General features: G+C 34.0%; 1 protein-coding gene and 1 pseudogene across 1 annotated transcript; both read right to left on the bottom strand.

Moving 5' to 3' along the window:
• Positions 1-951: 951 nt before the first annotated feature.
• Positions 952-2,042, bottom strand: LOC120128758 (uncharacterized GPI-anchored protein At3g06035-like). Its single transcript, XM_039146390.1, has 2 exons — positions 1,682-2,042; positions 952-1,602 (listed from the first exon to the last, which is right to left on the bottom strand). Exons 1-2 carry the CDS (start codon positions 1,770-1,772, stop codon positions 1,103-1,105), a joined length of 591 nt encoding a protein of 196 aa, XP_039002321.1. The 5' UTR covers positions 1,773-2,042; the 3' UTR covers positions 952-1,102.
• Positions 2,043-3,012: 970 nt separating this feature from the next.
• LOC120128781 lies at positions 3,013-11,216 on the bottom strand (annotated as a pseudogene).
• Between the last annotated feature and the right edge of the window lie 3,596 nt (positions 11,217-14,812).

The following is a 14,812-nucleotide window of genomic DNA, read 5'->3' as shown; positions in this document are numbered from 1 at the left end:
GAGGCATAAGCACCGTTAGTTTAAGCCTTCTCAACTCAGGCTTATACACCCAATGGTCATCCACTTTCCTCAACAGATCTCCGCACACGGCACTGGCTCGCAACTACCGACGAACACCACATACACCACCCATTTGATGTCCGGCATCACCCAACCGCTCGCCACCAATACATTCGCCACCACCATATTAACTTGAAGCCTAAACACATCCTTCGACCACTTCGCCCGGTCTTCCCTTTGCACAGAAGCTTCACCACCACGACGTCGAGATCATCGTAATCCTCCAGAGGCGGCATCGGAATCTCCAGACACGGCGTTGGATGGCTCGAATTCTGAGCAGGGAAAACATCCTCCCATTTTGTTCCCCTGCGAACACGATCGAAACGGTCGTGAACAGTGCTGACGACCGAACCGGGCAATTTATATTCGATTTCTTCGTTGGAATTTATGTTAACCAGACCGATTTTAATCTTCTCCTTACCATGAATCTCATGTTGAAGAAGAAGATGGAGACTTTTGAGCTGTACGGGAGGTTGGGTGTCGAGTGTGTAGTGACATAATAACATATAATACAAAGGACATTGATCCAACGCCGAATAAGATGTGTACAGTATATTACGATGCTCCCGGAATAAATCCCAGAGTAACTCTATGATTATTATCAAATTAGATATTTAAAAAATCTTATTATTTAATTAATGAATTACAAATCTATTTTTAAAAATTAAAAGTTAAATTAATAAAAATATGAATATTTAAATAAAAGATATAAAGTACGAATGTCAATAATTGAGATATTATTGTTATTCTTTAAAATTACGAATTTAAGTATGACATATGTAAGAATACATAAATATTTTATTGTCAAATAATTGATAATTATAAAATAAATATTATCTTATATTCATTCATTCTACCAAAAAAATATAAAAATATATTACAAAAATTAAATTAATAATTCCACATCATGGATTATAAACATTATTTTAAACACAACAGCAAGAATACAGGGCAAACATTTTCATACAAATTGAAATCCACAAGATAGAGGCCAATTAAATCACAAAACGGAAGAAAAATAAGATGGAAATCCAGGCATTGTTCACATCAAATTAAGACGAGCAACGAAACCCAACAGCAAAAACACCACGTAATAACTTGATCCATAAGAATAGGCTCCACTGGCGAGGCTCCCGCTGTGGGTGTTAGAAGCAAGAACCACCACAATCCAATCATCTTCGGAACTGATTCCGATCCTGGTGAGGCTCGAATCGTTGATGTATCTAGAGAAATGGGTACGAGTGAAGTTGGTAAAAACAAGCGTCGGAACCAGATTCGGCACGCAGACAGGCAGCACGACCACACCGCTCGTGGTGTTGGTATCGATGTGGCACTTGGACACGGCTCTCGGGTAGTCGGATAATCTGGTTCCTTTGTTGCCTGACGATGAACTGTTGGGGTTGGTGCATGGATGGTCGTCGTCGTCCATTTCGTCCACGATTTTCTTGGCAACGCAGTGAGCGTTTTTGTTCTTGGTGAATGCCGGCAGATTCACCGATGTCCTGAAATCGTTGAGATCTTTAAGTAGATGGTCTGCCTCATCTGTTGGAAAGATGGTAAACATCAAATTTCAAACAAATATAATATTCAGATATTATATATACATATAGAGAGAGAATACCATCACTGTAAACAGGATGAGAAAGCAAGAAAATGGCGAGAACAAACACAAACAAGAACTGGGAACGTTGCTTGAGAGAGGTGGCGGCCATGCTTAAAGCTTCTTAGTTGGCGAGAGGAAAGCTGAGAAAAATACAGAGCGAATTGGAAGGTAATAAGTTGCAGAGACAGGCAGTTAAATAAAAAGGGGCACTGAGCTCTGCTATGGGTGCAGCCAACTTTTGTATGAGATAAGCTTTTTATAGTTGAGAATTGGATAATTCTTTCATCTTTGGATGCTGATTTGCCTTGGATGTCAAGTAGTTTCCAGGCGCCACTTTATGGGATTCGTTACTCAACACTGAATCCTGTGCTTTACTGACGTGTAATGTAAGCATCAGAGGCTTCCACATGAATGTATGAGTGAACAAAACTCCTTAGATTTAATAAGAAAAAACTTAAACTTTTTATCCTATTCAATATTAAAAAAATTAATTTAAATTATAAAATTTATTTAATAAAATTTATTTTTTTTAATAATTAATGGATTGATTTTAAATTCGAGTCGAATTTCTTAACTCTACATTATATATATATATATACATTACATGAAAAATATGAAGAAATATATATATATATACCATCATATATGTTTATAGAAATCCGCTTAAATTAGAATCAATTGGTATCCTAATAATATAAATATTTATAATTAAATTTAAATATAAACTCGAATGATTCAACTCGATTTGAATTTTATAAACTTAACTCGAAAAATTGTAAATAAAGTTTAAATTATAAAATAAGATTCAACTTAATTAACTTAAAATTTTCTAACTCAATTCGATCAAATGTTTACCCTTACATGCAAGAATGAAACCGAGGGGTGAATGGGAACAAACACCCTTCTTAAAAATTTAAAATTATCATACATTTTAATTTTTTAAATATTTTTATCAAAAATTTATTTCCTCCTCTCAAATTCTATAAATTTTTTCCCTAAAGTTTTAAAAATTTACTCATTAATATAAAATTAAGCGTCTGTACCTGCCTAGATGCAAAACGAGGGAGTTCGTCTCTTTTCTTTTTAGGGTTAATGTTAAAGCCATGAAGATTCCAGTATAATCCAGCTCTTATATTCGAAACATAAACTTGTAATCAAGGTTTAGAATCCATTTGTTGTTCTTTCTTTCTTTTTTCTTAATCTTATTCCGGTTCGATACTTCCACCTACGAGTCACGGTGGTGGCCAAATATCCCGGCTGGACCGGTCCATTACAGAGGTCTTCACTTGAATATACAGACACATGCACATATGTAAACACACTTTCACAAATTCCATAAAACATTAAAATATTTTAGCCATGAATGTGAACATGTTAAGAACATATAATTCAACACCGATGACATTTGTTCATTACAGATGGCTTAAAGAGCTTTCACAATTTGTTGGGAAACATTATTTATCCGAGTTTTCCACATTCAGTTTCATACGGAACAGCAGAATTTTAAAACAAGTTCATGCATCCTTATTCTCCAACGATCATCGACTTCGAAAATGGTAACCTGGTGTGAGGGGAACGAGATTTTCCATGGAAACAAACAGAAAATAAACCAACCCCTTTTCTAACATTAAGATGTTTAATTCTCCCGCAACTAAGTTTTAATTCTTTAAGCAGGGAAAGGATACGAAAGAGAGTGAACCTTTTTGTTATTCATTTTTGGGAGTTGGTCTGTATTGCCACTCCGGAGTCTTCTTTCAGGATTTTATAAGCATTTTGCAATCTTCGAGTAACCGGCTCGACTTTACCATCACCGATAATGTGCCCGTCGATTTTCACGACCTGTTGAAGAAATATTCGATCAGCTAGATTGAAAAGGAGGATCTAAGTAGTCAGCCTGTATGTTTAACTCACCGGACTGAGTTCTCCCATTGTTCCAGTAGTCCATACCTGCAAAACATCATTATCATCAAACTCAAAACACATGTAAAAGATATATTGACAATCAAGTTATAAATATATGTAAACTCTGACTGAAAAACAACTGGAAACCTCGTCTGCTGTATGGAACTCGGATAAGCTAATTCTTCGTTCCACTAGGACAAAGTTTTCCTTTTCAACAAGCTCCATGACCTGAAATTCGAACAGCAAGGGGCGCATATCACTGTATCATTTCTGGTCGAATGAAATATCGAACAACATTTCGTGGTTGTTTGTTTCCTTGAGATCAGGAAGTTATAGTCACCCGCCTGGACGTAACAGCTAAATCAAATGTTTAAGAACCTTACAGTTGCTCGAGTAATCCCTGGCAGACAATAATCCGCTTGAGGCGTCAAAACACGGCCTTTCTTGACCAAAAACTGCAACACGAAACAGAAAAGTGTTTCTCAGTTTATAGATTTTCAACTTTTAAAGCACATGACTTGAAAATAAAATCCTTTTAGCAACTAAATACACTTCGGATATTCCGTTGTATCAATATTATCAGTTATCCGAGATGAATGGCCAACTAACCAAGAACAAAGATGAAGATTATTGATGCATATTGGTACCATACTCTGTTTAAATGTTCCTAAATTTTCCCAATCGAACATATAGATCTAAAACCAGAAACTGCAGCAAGATCTTAATTCTTACAATGTTCGTGACATTTGATTCAGATACGTAACCATCCTTGTCAAGCATGATTGCATCATCGGCAATCGCATTATTCCCTTCTACCTGCATTGGACCACATAGTTGAACAAAAAACTTTACGGCATTAGTCCGACCAACATTTTCTTCGCCGTGAAACAGTAAATATATGGCGCGAATCACTCTTAACCCGAACAAACACCCATAAACAGACCTAGAGAAAAATAAGCCCACTGCAGTTTTCTAGTAAGAAAATCCGAAATTTGATACAGTTCCTCTGGAAAAATACGGTTGGTCAGTTGATAATACAGCCATAAGCATTTTAAGATGGTAAAACTTGCTTGACTAGCATGAAAGAATGAAAACAGGTATTTAAATCGTACATCAGATATTAGAAAATTATCTGCTCTCAGATTTATCATAAAATCATATAGAAGTCCTGCATAGGACAATACCTTTGGCAGTATATTATTCAGAAGATTATTGTGGTGAATCTTAGAGTCCAAATTCTGAAAGGGATGAAAAATTATTCAAAGTCAGCTGGTTTATAGGAAGATAAAATTTTGTTAAGGAAATTACTATTAAATCGGAACAAACACCTAGCATTTCATCCCACAAGAATCAACAGCAAGACCTGGCGTCACATGTTCTCATAAATTTTGTAGCAAGTAGCAAATAGTGGCAAGAAAAGACTCCAAGAATCTTACATTTGGTGAATTGCGACGTGTAGTAGCCGTAACAAGTTCTATACCACTCTCATTGTCGTAAACCGGGGGTTTCCATTCGGGAAGCACTGCATTTTTTCCACAGGAAACATTAAGCGTATCAGCTGAAAATCCACAACTCACAATAGCACATACTATATTACTATACTTGCAAAAAGAATTTCGAATGTTATACAAATACACTACGACAGCACATTCTAAGTGTGGTAAGAATTTGCAGCGAATATAATATACATGTGTCAATAGATATAAGAACTTACGATATCGCTCCAGTATATAAAGGACTTAAACATCGCTTTACCGATCAAAGTGAAGCCATATCAATTAAATGCAGGGCTCATCCCAGAAGTAACCTGAACAAGATGTGAGTATAGCATATTAGTTGAGAAAATCTCAAGACCAAACTAAGAATTCATGAATGGCCAACTAGACACATCCTAGATTTTTAGCCCAGAGAGATGGAGAGAAGGTAAAAATGTTTTGTAGGTCATGCGATAAGTCTTGTTAGTTAGTAATTTAATATAATACTAACTCTTAGAAAGTTAAATAGATAAGGATAACTACTAGGTAGTTTATTTCTAATAGAATACTTACTCTTAACTTTTCCTATAAAAAGGCAAGATGTACTTTCACCGATCAATAATATAAAAAGTTTTTTTTCTTCTCCACTATGCTGATTACTCTTTATCAACATGTTTCATAACTTTTTCCCACGAGTAAGTGTTAATCGAATGTGTGTATTGTCGAACATTCCATTGGCATTGAGCGTTCTGAAGATAGCCTCTTTGATCTGTAATGATGCTAAAACATATTACTACAAAATAACCAATTAACTTGTTGCAAGAGCAATGGCCATCAAACAATGCTCAATCGATAAAATGGATATTTTCAGAGAGAATGAATTCAAATTTATCTGCAGATCCTCACCTCGTCGCGAGTTGGAACCTTAATGAAAGCCAGAGCCTTTGCAGAATCGAACATCCTAGCAAAATGATCCAAAAGAAGAATTCAAGCAATCAATAGGCATTAGCAGCAAGGACTAGCCAAAGTTCGCCTATGTGTCATTCATTCATTCATTCATCTTTCCCCATACAATCAATCATAAGTAGGGGAAATGAGTGAGGCCAACAATGTCTGGATTTTTTTCTTTTGCTTGGAAACTGTCTTGATTAATACTAGTGCAGTTCATAATAAAGGGAATTCATTAAGGATTTGGTTTCACAAACCTATCTAAATGCTCTTCGAGCTTAAATATCTTTCCATTGTAAACTCGAAGTCCTTCCCACACGGCATCACCACCTTGTACAACTGAATCAAACACTGAAACCTGGTAATGCATTGCAAGAATGAGAAACCTAATGTACCTGTGAATTAACAATCATAAAGTAAAATTTGAAGCCAATGGACAACAGATTGAGAATGGTTCCAGGATTAAGGACCTTTGTACTCTCGCGAGGTAGAATCTCATCACCAACCCAAGCAAGCAGCTTTGCATTCTTGGGAACTGGAAGATCAGGAACCGGTAAGGGCTTTAACAGGGATGATGCCTGCCTCACGTTGCGCTTAGGCAAGTTATAGAAAGGTAGACTTTGCTCTAACACATCATAAAATGAGAAAGGAAATGGCTGAAAACATATACAAGATCAATCATAATTGTATTAACACTTCAATGATTTAAACACTTCTAATAGATTTAAAGATACATATTACCAAAAGTTTAAAAAAAGAACTATCATAATCAAGATGATTGAGAGATATGTTTACAAGGGCCAACTACGTTGTCATGACAGCAGCAACTGCTATTGTCAGCCTTCAAAACACATTTTCAGTAATTGTTTCTCTCTGAAAATAATCTACTTTCATCACATCAAGACTTGAAATAACTCACTATATATGCATCACGATTACAGAGATAAACAAGGATGAATGCTTATGGAGATAAACAAGGATGAATGCTTATGCTTATCAATATAAACGACATAAATACAATTTAACTATGATACTCCAATTCTTTACTTTGTTTGAAGTACCAGTATCCGATACATATACATATGAGTATGGGGATACAACTCTCCAAGGATCCCTCCAGATGCATGCAAACGCTTAGAAACATTACAACGTACCCATACCCTACGCTCACACTTTAGTTCCATTAACAAGAATTTAAAAGAGAGTAGACACACTTCAACTACAAGATGACTATGAAGTTAGTTTCAAGATAAGCAACTGGTTTACAATTCATTATGCAAAATGAAAATATTGAAACAGGTCACATACCCTAGGGTACTTTCTTCTGGGTACAAAACAGTCGAGTTATGCACACTTTTATACCACCATGGCGCCCGCAAACCATTGAATGGTTTTGGACCAGCTTCCCAACTGATCAATGTTTGACCACAAAGTCATTACGATAATGATATTATCATAGAAGAGACAATGTATAAAATCAAATCATTGCTTATTAATTGTGATATATATTGAGAAAAAAATTGAGATATATGACTGCGTTGGACTGTTTATTCTAGTGAAAGTGATGTGTTTGCAAAGAATTTTAATAAGGGACACATACAAGAAAAGAGTGTGTATGAGAAAAGAATTACAGCTATTGCCACAGAAAGGCAGTTTAATTATCTATATTGCTTCGGGGCTTCATGTTCTTTAATGTACCCGAGCCTTACACATATTTAGGCATGAGTATGAAGATATAACCCACCAAGGGTCGTCCCAATACATGGAAAAACTTTAAAAGTTTTAAACATACCCGAATCAGATTTTACACCTGAGTTAATTAAATTGCATAGCCTGAAGAGCAATTTAATAGATTTGAAGGTTTTAACTTGGAAGGAAATGAGTTTTCACATGCCTGAGCATTGCATCTTGAAAAGGAACGTCCAAATCCTTACAAAGGCCGTGTAAGGTATCCTGTACATAAATAAGATGAAAACAGGTATCAGATTTCAAGGTTTGGCAAAATAACAGCCGAATACGTAGATTTTATATGCATTATAAAACAGGCTTTCTATATAGTAAGATCTTCCAGGGTTTCCTGTTAGAAAAGACCAAAAACCTCTGGATTTTCTTGAAGGTCGGCAGCATCGATGACCGGAGGGGGCTTTCCCTGTGCACAAAGCTCACTGTATATGGAAACTAAATCTCCCAAACCTAGTTCAAGGAAAGATGGAGGCAAAACCTTCTCAAAGGATGGCTGAAAATAAGCATGAATTCAACATAAATATTATCAGTGAATGACATCAGAGATAACAAATGATGGAACATTGAGCAGTAAGCATCACATTATTAAATCTTTCCCCTGTATATGCTGTCAAGTTTATAAAATTTTCAATGCCTATATAGATGCTAACACATCAAACCTTAAACAATTCACTTCTAAAGAAGGCAAAATCTACTGTATACCTACAGATTTCCTTTATGGTTACTGATGTGATTCTCTTAGTGAAGTGAAATGGAAAATGAGTTCCAAACAGCTTACCAATATATTGAGAGGATTTTGTATCAGTATAAAGTGCTTTCCTCTCTGAAGCAAGTCATTTGGCAATCCGGGCACCCTATGCTTTGCAATGTGCTGTGTGCAAGGAGAGGAGAATTGTTATAATATTTCAAAACTAAAATCTCCAAGCTATGATAATCTAGAGTTCAACCTTAGAATCTGCTGATGTGTTCCACATTACATAGGAAAACCCGAAATCAACCAGAAAACCCATTACCAAACCTTCTTGCATTAAAATTCAACACTCATTTGCATGTGAAATGAAGTTAGAACAAAAGAATATAGCTTAAGAAACTAACTCCTTCAAAATAAATCTATGCCCGAAATGGAAAAGTATACCCTTCTTAAGGAAAGTCATACATTCAAAATAAATATTTTTTTAAAAAAAAAGAGTAGCAATAATTTCTAGATTAGAACCAAGCACATGCTTGCGAGATGGAAAAAAATGTAGATTACCTTACAATATCGATACTTCTTTTTTCCTGGACTGTAAATGATGTCGTTCAAAACTTTATTACCATCACATTCCTATTCCAAAAAAATATACAAATATAAGAGAGATGCCATTAACAACAGAAACAAAGCACAAAAGCAGAGAGGGAAACCAGAAACTGAAAAGGACATTGTTAAATTGAAAGGATCAGACATATGAAACATGATGCATGATAATATGTTTAGAAATAACAAAGTTAAAATAAATAGAGCATTTTTTCAATTTCGGAGTAATTAGAGCAAACCAAACATTTAATTTCCAACACCTTCAACAACCATTCAGAATTCCAGTTGTGATGCTTTTGTTACTGATCTAAACAGACATTCAGTCACTTGGAACACGGATGTGTCCTGCATGCCTGATACATGTTCTGTTGTGTCAGAGACTTGCCTGACATGAGTTCACTCCCATAACAGAAAAGTCGATGCTTCACAGAGATCAATCAATTAATGTTGACTGCAACATAAATCTCATGTTGATTTACTTCCCTCCACAATTGACCATTTGTCCCATAACCAATAAAATTACTATGAGAAGTAACATTAAAATCTATTTTTTCTGTAGAGCATAATCAAAGTCAACATATACAAGGAATTTTAATCACATAATTTGGGGGATTGCATCTCCACTTAACAAAACCAATGACAGTTTTTTGATAAAATGAATAAATACTTCATAATCCATCCTATTGTTTTCATTTTAAACTGCAAGGAAAGAAGCAAAAATGGTGAAACATAAGTTAAGCTTATGTGACATACCATCTTAGAAAGGAGATCTTCACGGTAGGGCCTTTCAGCACCGGTAGTGCGAAGAAACATTCCATAGAGAGGCTCATTCAGAACTTCTATGTCATCCCTCTGAGTATAGCAGAAACCGGAAAGTATATATAATATAAGCCAAAGAGAGAGGTAAACTGAGAACTTGTAAAGAGAATTTCGGTTTTACCCGCCATTAGTTTTTCATGAACTTTACCCAATTTTGAACTTCAGATTAATATTTTATAGTTACTTAAAAGATAAAAACCCTTCAATGCTCAATTAGTTTCTGAAATTAAAGCCCAGACCATAAGATAGGACACCATCTAATTCAACTAAATTCAAGTTTTCAGGGCCAATATTTTAGCAAATCTGATTATGGAACGTTGAAAACAGAAGAATGCAAATCAAGAAGCAGTAGGACCGTGATTCCGTTGAACACTTATTAAAACCATCAAGTAGACTCTTCATTTTTTTCATCTTCAAGTACCCATGTCCGACTGTGATCCATATCCGGACATGAGCACAGAAATATGATCCTACTAGGACCTTTCCAAATACATGGATAAACTTGGAAAAAAAATTAACCTACCTGTATTGAATAAATATTTAACATGGATATTTGAATTCAACACTTTCAAAAGCTTGAAGATGCCAGTGAATGTGATCCAGAAATCAAAATAATGATCAATTAACAGAAGCCACTCAAATAGTGAGATTTGTACAATTCGAAAAATTAAGACTTGTCCTCCCTAAAAAAAACAACCATTTCAGTGATTTCACTACTGTTTCATGATTCAACTTCTCTGCTTCAATTTTCTCAGCAACCAATCAAATAGTCAGGAATCATAACACAACAGAACTATTGGGTTAATTACAATGTAGTCAGCAATTTCATTGTATTAAAATTAGTAAGATTATTCTTTATTCTTCCTCAACTTGAACAGCCATCAAAATTCTTAATAAACCATACGTTGAGAAGAATCAAAATTTACTTTTGAGTTCTTCATTCTTCCCGACAGGTATTAAAATTGAATGCAAAGTTACATTTTCAAGTCAATCCATAGATTATATAACAAAAAAAAGTGATAATATACTTTCATATCCTTCGTTTTATCTATCTCAAACCTTCTCAGCCACCAAACAAGGAACCCAGAAAAAAGAAGCTGATATTACCTTAGAAAACGAATACATGAGACTGGTACTGAGTGATCTTGGAGCAGACCATGAATGGATGATTTCTATCTCTTCCTGCTTTAAGTCTCCCATGGATGGTTCTTGGATATGGTTTAAGATGGTGATCAACTGCGCAATAAATGAAGCAGAAAAGTAAAATTAAAAAAGCCAAGAGAGAGGGAGAAGAGAATCTTAGCATAAAAAAGTCTACTAATTTTAGATGCTGACGAAGGTTAAAGCTATACTACAATGATTGCATAAGCTGAAAAAATGGCCTCGTTTTCTTTAAAACGAAAGAACAGTAAGGGATCTCTCTCTCAAAAAAAAAAAAAGAACAGTAACGGAATTGAAGTAGCCCAAATGTACGTATGGTGTATTAAATGAATACATCTGACCTCTGCTTAGTTAACGCTGATGGTTTTTAATAGACAAAAAAGTACCAAAGGCATATGAACTTAAAAAAAAAATCAACGTATTGGTTTTTGGATTAATGTGAGGCGCTTTTGGCTCAATACGGCAGCTAAGAAATTTTTTTAAGGGAATTAAGACAGTTTAACTTTTAATTTTGGATATACGACATTTATTATAATATATACGACATTTGGGATATACGAGTTTTAATAAAAAAAATATTTTTTAAATTTTTACACCCTATATGATAAAAATTATATTTTATTTGAATTTTTCACGACGAATTTGAATAAAAAATATTATTCGGGCGAACTCATCACCTCAACATAACGAGTTTGTTAAATTCTGTAAAAAATGCTGCAGATCTCAAATTAAAAGTCCATGCGTCTTATAACCCTAATTTCTTTTTCTAAGTGCGATATTAGGCCAATTTCGCCTTAATGTGACCTTTTAATTCAAAAAGAGAACTCAATGTGGTTTTTTTAGTCTTATTGATCAATGATAGTCGTTAAATCCGGTTGACGTGGTATATTTGTGGTCCCTTTAATACTTAAAAAAAGAAGAAAAAAGTGTTAAATCGAAAATGATCAGAAATCAATCGTTGGTGGTTGTCGCCATCGCCTCCCGAAGTCGAATTTGTCATTCATTTTTCCAAAAAAATCGTTTCAATCATCGCAAATCTACGAAAATAGTCTTATGTTGTCGCGGATTTAATCTCTTCTCCCTATTGGATTGAAGTCACCTTCACATTATGTTGGTCGTACCGTCACGGGTAACATCTTCATCGTTAGAATTTACCAATCCTGTGAACATCAAGACACGAATAGCCAAATAATGATGGTTCAAGGGCTTTTGATACCTTTTAACCTTTTTAATATAATTAATTCATTTATAAAATAGAATCATAGCTGGTTAAATTTAATTATAATCTTAAAATTTTATCTTAATCTTTCTATTATAAAAAATATTTTAGTTTTAGTATGTTTGAAAAAATAACTATTTTAATTTAAAATGTTAAATTTATCATTAGCTTAAATATTTTAATTTAAATTCCTTTTCATTTAGAAATTGAGTAAATTAATATTTGAAAATATTTTTAAAATATTTATTATCCTATCTAAAAAAGGGTTTAGTGTCGGTATAATATTAAAACTTGTGCATATTAAGTATATCATTCATTTGCTTCAGATTAAATAGTAAATATGGATTAATGAATTGTCAAGCTTGGGCAACTTATTATTGCATCAATGTCGAAGTTTAGGTATAAAAGTAATTTTTAATTATTTCTGTAACATCCTCAATACCGAGTTAGTGATTAAAATGTAAGATTTTAAAATTCAATGACCATATTAAATAAATTGAAAAGTTCAAGAATTAATTGAAAGATGTTGGTGTAGGATGGTTTAGTAAATGAAGGAAGAGTGAAAGGGCAAATGAGTCATTGAACAAGGAAAATAATTAAATAATAATTATTGGGTATTATAATACCCGTGTGGAGCATATGTTTGGGAAATCAAGTTCCAGAAAATTCTCTTCTCCATCTTCTCCAACGTGAAGCCCCCAGATAAGGTGAGTTTGATTTCTTTTGGTTAATCCTTAAAATTAAAGTATGACTTTGGTTAATGAAGAATTAGGAAACATGATGGAGATGAAAAGGGTCATAGAAACTCAAAGATTTGTAAGCTATGAAGGATTAAAGATAAGAAGTAGATAAGTGAAATTTTGAATAAAGAAGTATAAATGGATTTAGAAGCTGAAATTGACTTGTCATATGTGTGAATAAGAAGTTATAAGTGTTAAATCAAACTTTGGATAACATGGAAAATTGGGTATGATTATTAACTTTAAGGAATTTGGATGAAGTATGGGAGATAATAAAGTGTTGGAATGATAGAAGTTAGTTAAAATGGTTGTAGTTGAGTTTGGTGGTATGAAATGAGCTTTGTATGAGGAAATTTAGTGAAGAGTTGATGAATTTTCAGGTGAAAAAGCCTGTTTTGGGCAGGTATCGGTACCCTATGTATGTGTACCGATACCCTCTTAAATGAAAAATAACAGAATGCAATAAGGGTACCGATACCTCAAGGGGTGTATCGATACCCCATTAAAGGAAAAATTGAATATTGATTCATTAAATTCGTTGAAGCTATTAGTATCAAGTTATAAGGTTTAGGCTTTTGATAATCGTCTCAGAAATTATGTTTATGTAGATATCGAGCCTAAACGAGTTCCGAAACAAGTGACAAGTAAAATGGATCGAGGAAAAGACAAAGAGATATAGGTGAGTGCATATGCATAGCATGATTATATAAATATATTCAGTTCTAGACTTGTGATAAGTCTAGATTTAATATCTTGATACATGATTACATTCCATATTATGATACATGACATGAATTCATATTATATGCATTATGTGACATGAATATACAGGAAAAGTTATATGAGCTACGTAATAAAGGTATGGAAATGATATGTCTATGAGATACACTATGTGAATTATGAAAGCCCATGTTATGTAGATGAGAACTATAGGTATAGCTGGCATGCCAAGAGTAGAATGTCTATGCAGTCCTTCAGGACAAATTCTACGTGGTCCTTCGGGACATATATGTATTCTTTGGAACATGTATGAGGTCTTTTGAGACACCTACTTGATCCTTGGTATATGTATATGATTCTTAAGGAATTTCTATGTGGTCCTTATGGATAATCTTATATGGCACTATGGTGCATTTATACGCGGTCTTTCGGGACAAATTCTACGTGGCACTTCGGTGCAAATTTATACGAGATGTGGTGACAGCATAGTGCACAACCTCACAGTACTCACATACCTCAGGTTCTCAGTATTATATCATGGGCGAGTGAACTTATTATATGAATTCATGATGTTTAATTTGATGAGATTACATGTAAGATATATGGTTATGTAACTTGCATGGATTAAATGTAACATCCCAAAAGTCGGGTCAATAACCAAAATAGAATTTTGGTAAAATTAGTGACTAATTTCATAAAAGACTGGAAGTGGGGACTTAAATGAAAAGTGTTGATGTTGGATTTAATAAAAAAGTTTGAAAGTAATAAGGGTATTATGGTAATTTTCAGGGAAGATTTTTATTTTCCCTTTATAAAGGGTAATAAGCATGTGGGAAAGGAGATAATTTCTCCAGAGCCTTCTTCAGTCTTCTTCTTTCTCCTCTCCACCGTGAAATCTTGTATAAGGTAAGTAGGTCTTCAGTTAGTTAATTATTTCGTTTTAAAGCTTGTTTTGATTCTTGTGATGTTAAGAAAGATTAAGGAAAGCTTTAGGTGGCTTAAAACTCAAAGATTAACAAGTTATGAGAAATCAAGAAAAATGAGTTTTTAAGTGAATATTTGAAATAGAAGGAGTTAATAGAGTTTGAAGATGAATTTGACTTGTCGATGGTTAAATTAAGGAATATG

The sequence above is a fragment of the Hibiscus syriacus genome, unplaced genomic scaffold, assembly GCF_006381635.1.
Source record: "Hibiscus syriacus cultivar Baekdansim isolate YM2019G1 unplaced genomic scaffold, ASM638163v2 tig00110482_pilon, whole genome shotgun sequence".
NCBI lineage: Eukaryota > Viridiplantae > Streptophyta > Magnoliopsida > Malvales > Malvaceae > Hibiscus > Hibiscus syriacus.
The sequence above is the reverse complement of the archived record's forward strand: the minus strand, read 5'-3'. Positions and strand labels throughout refer to the sequence as shown.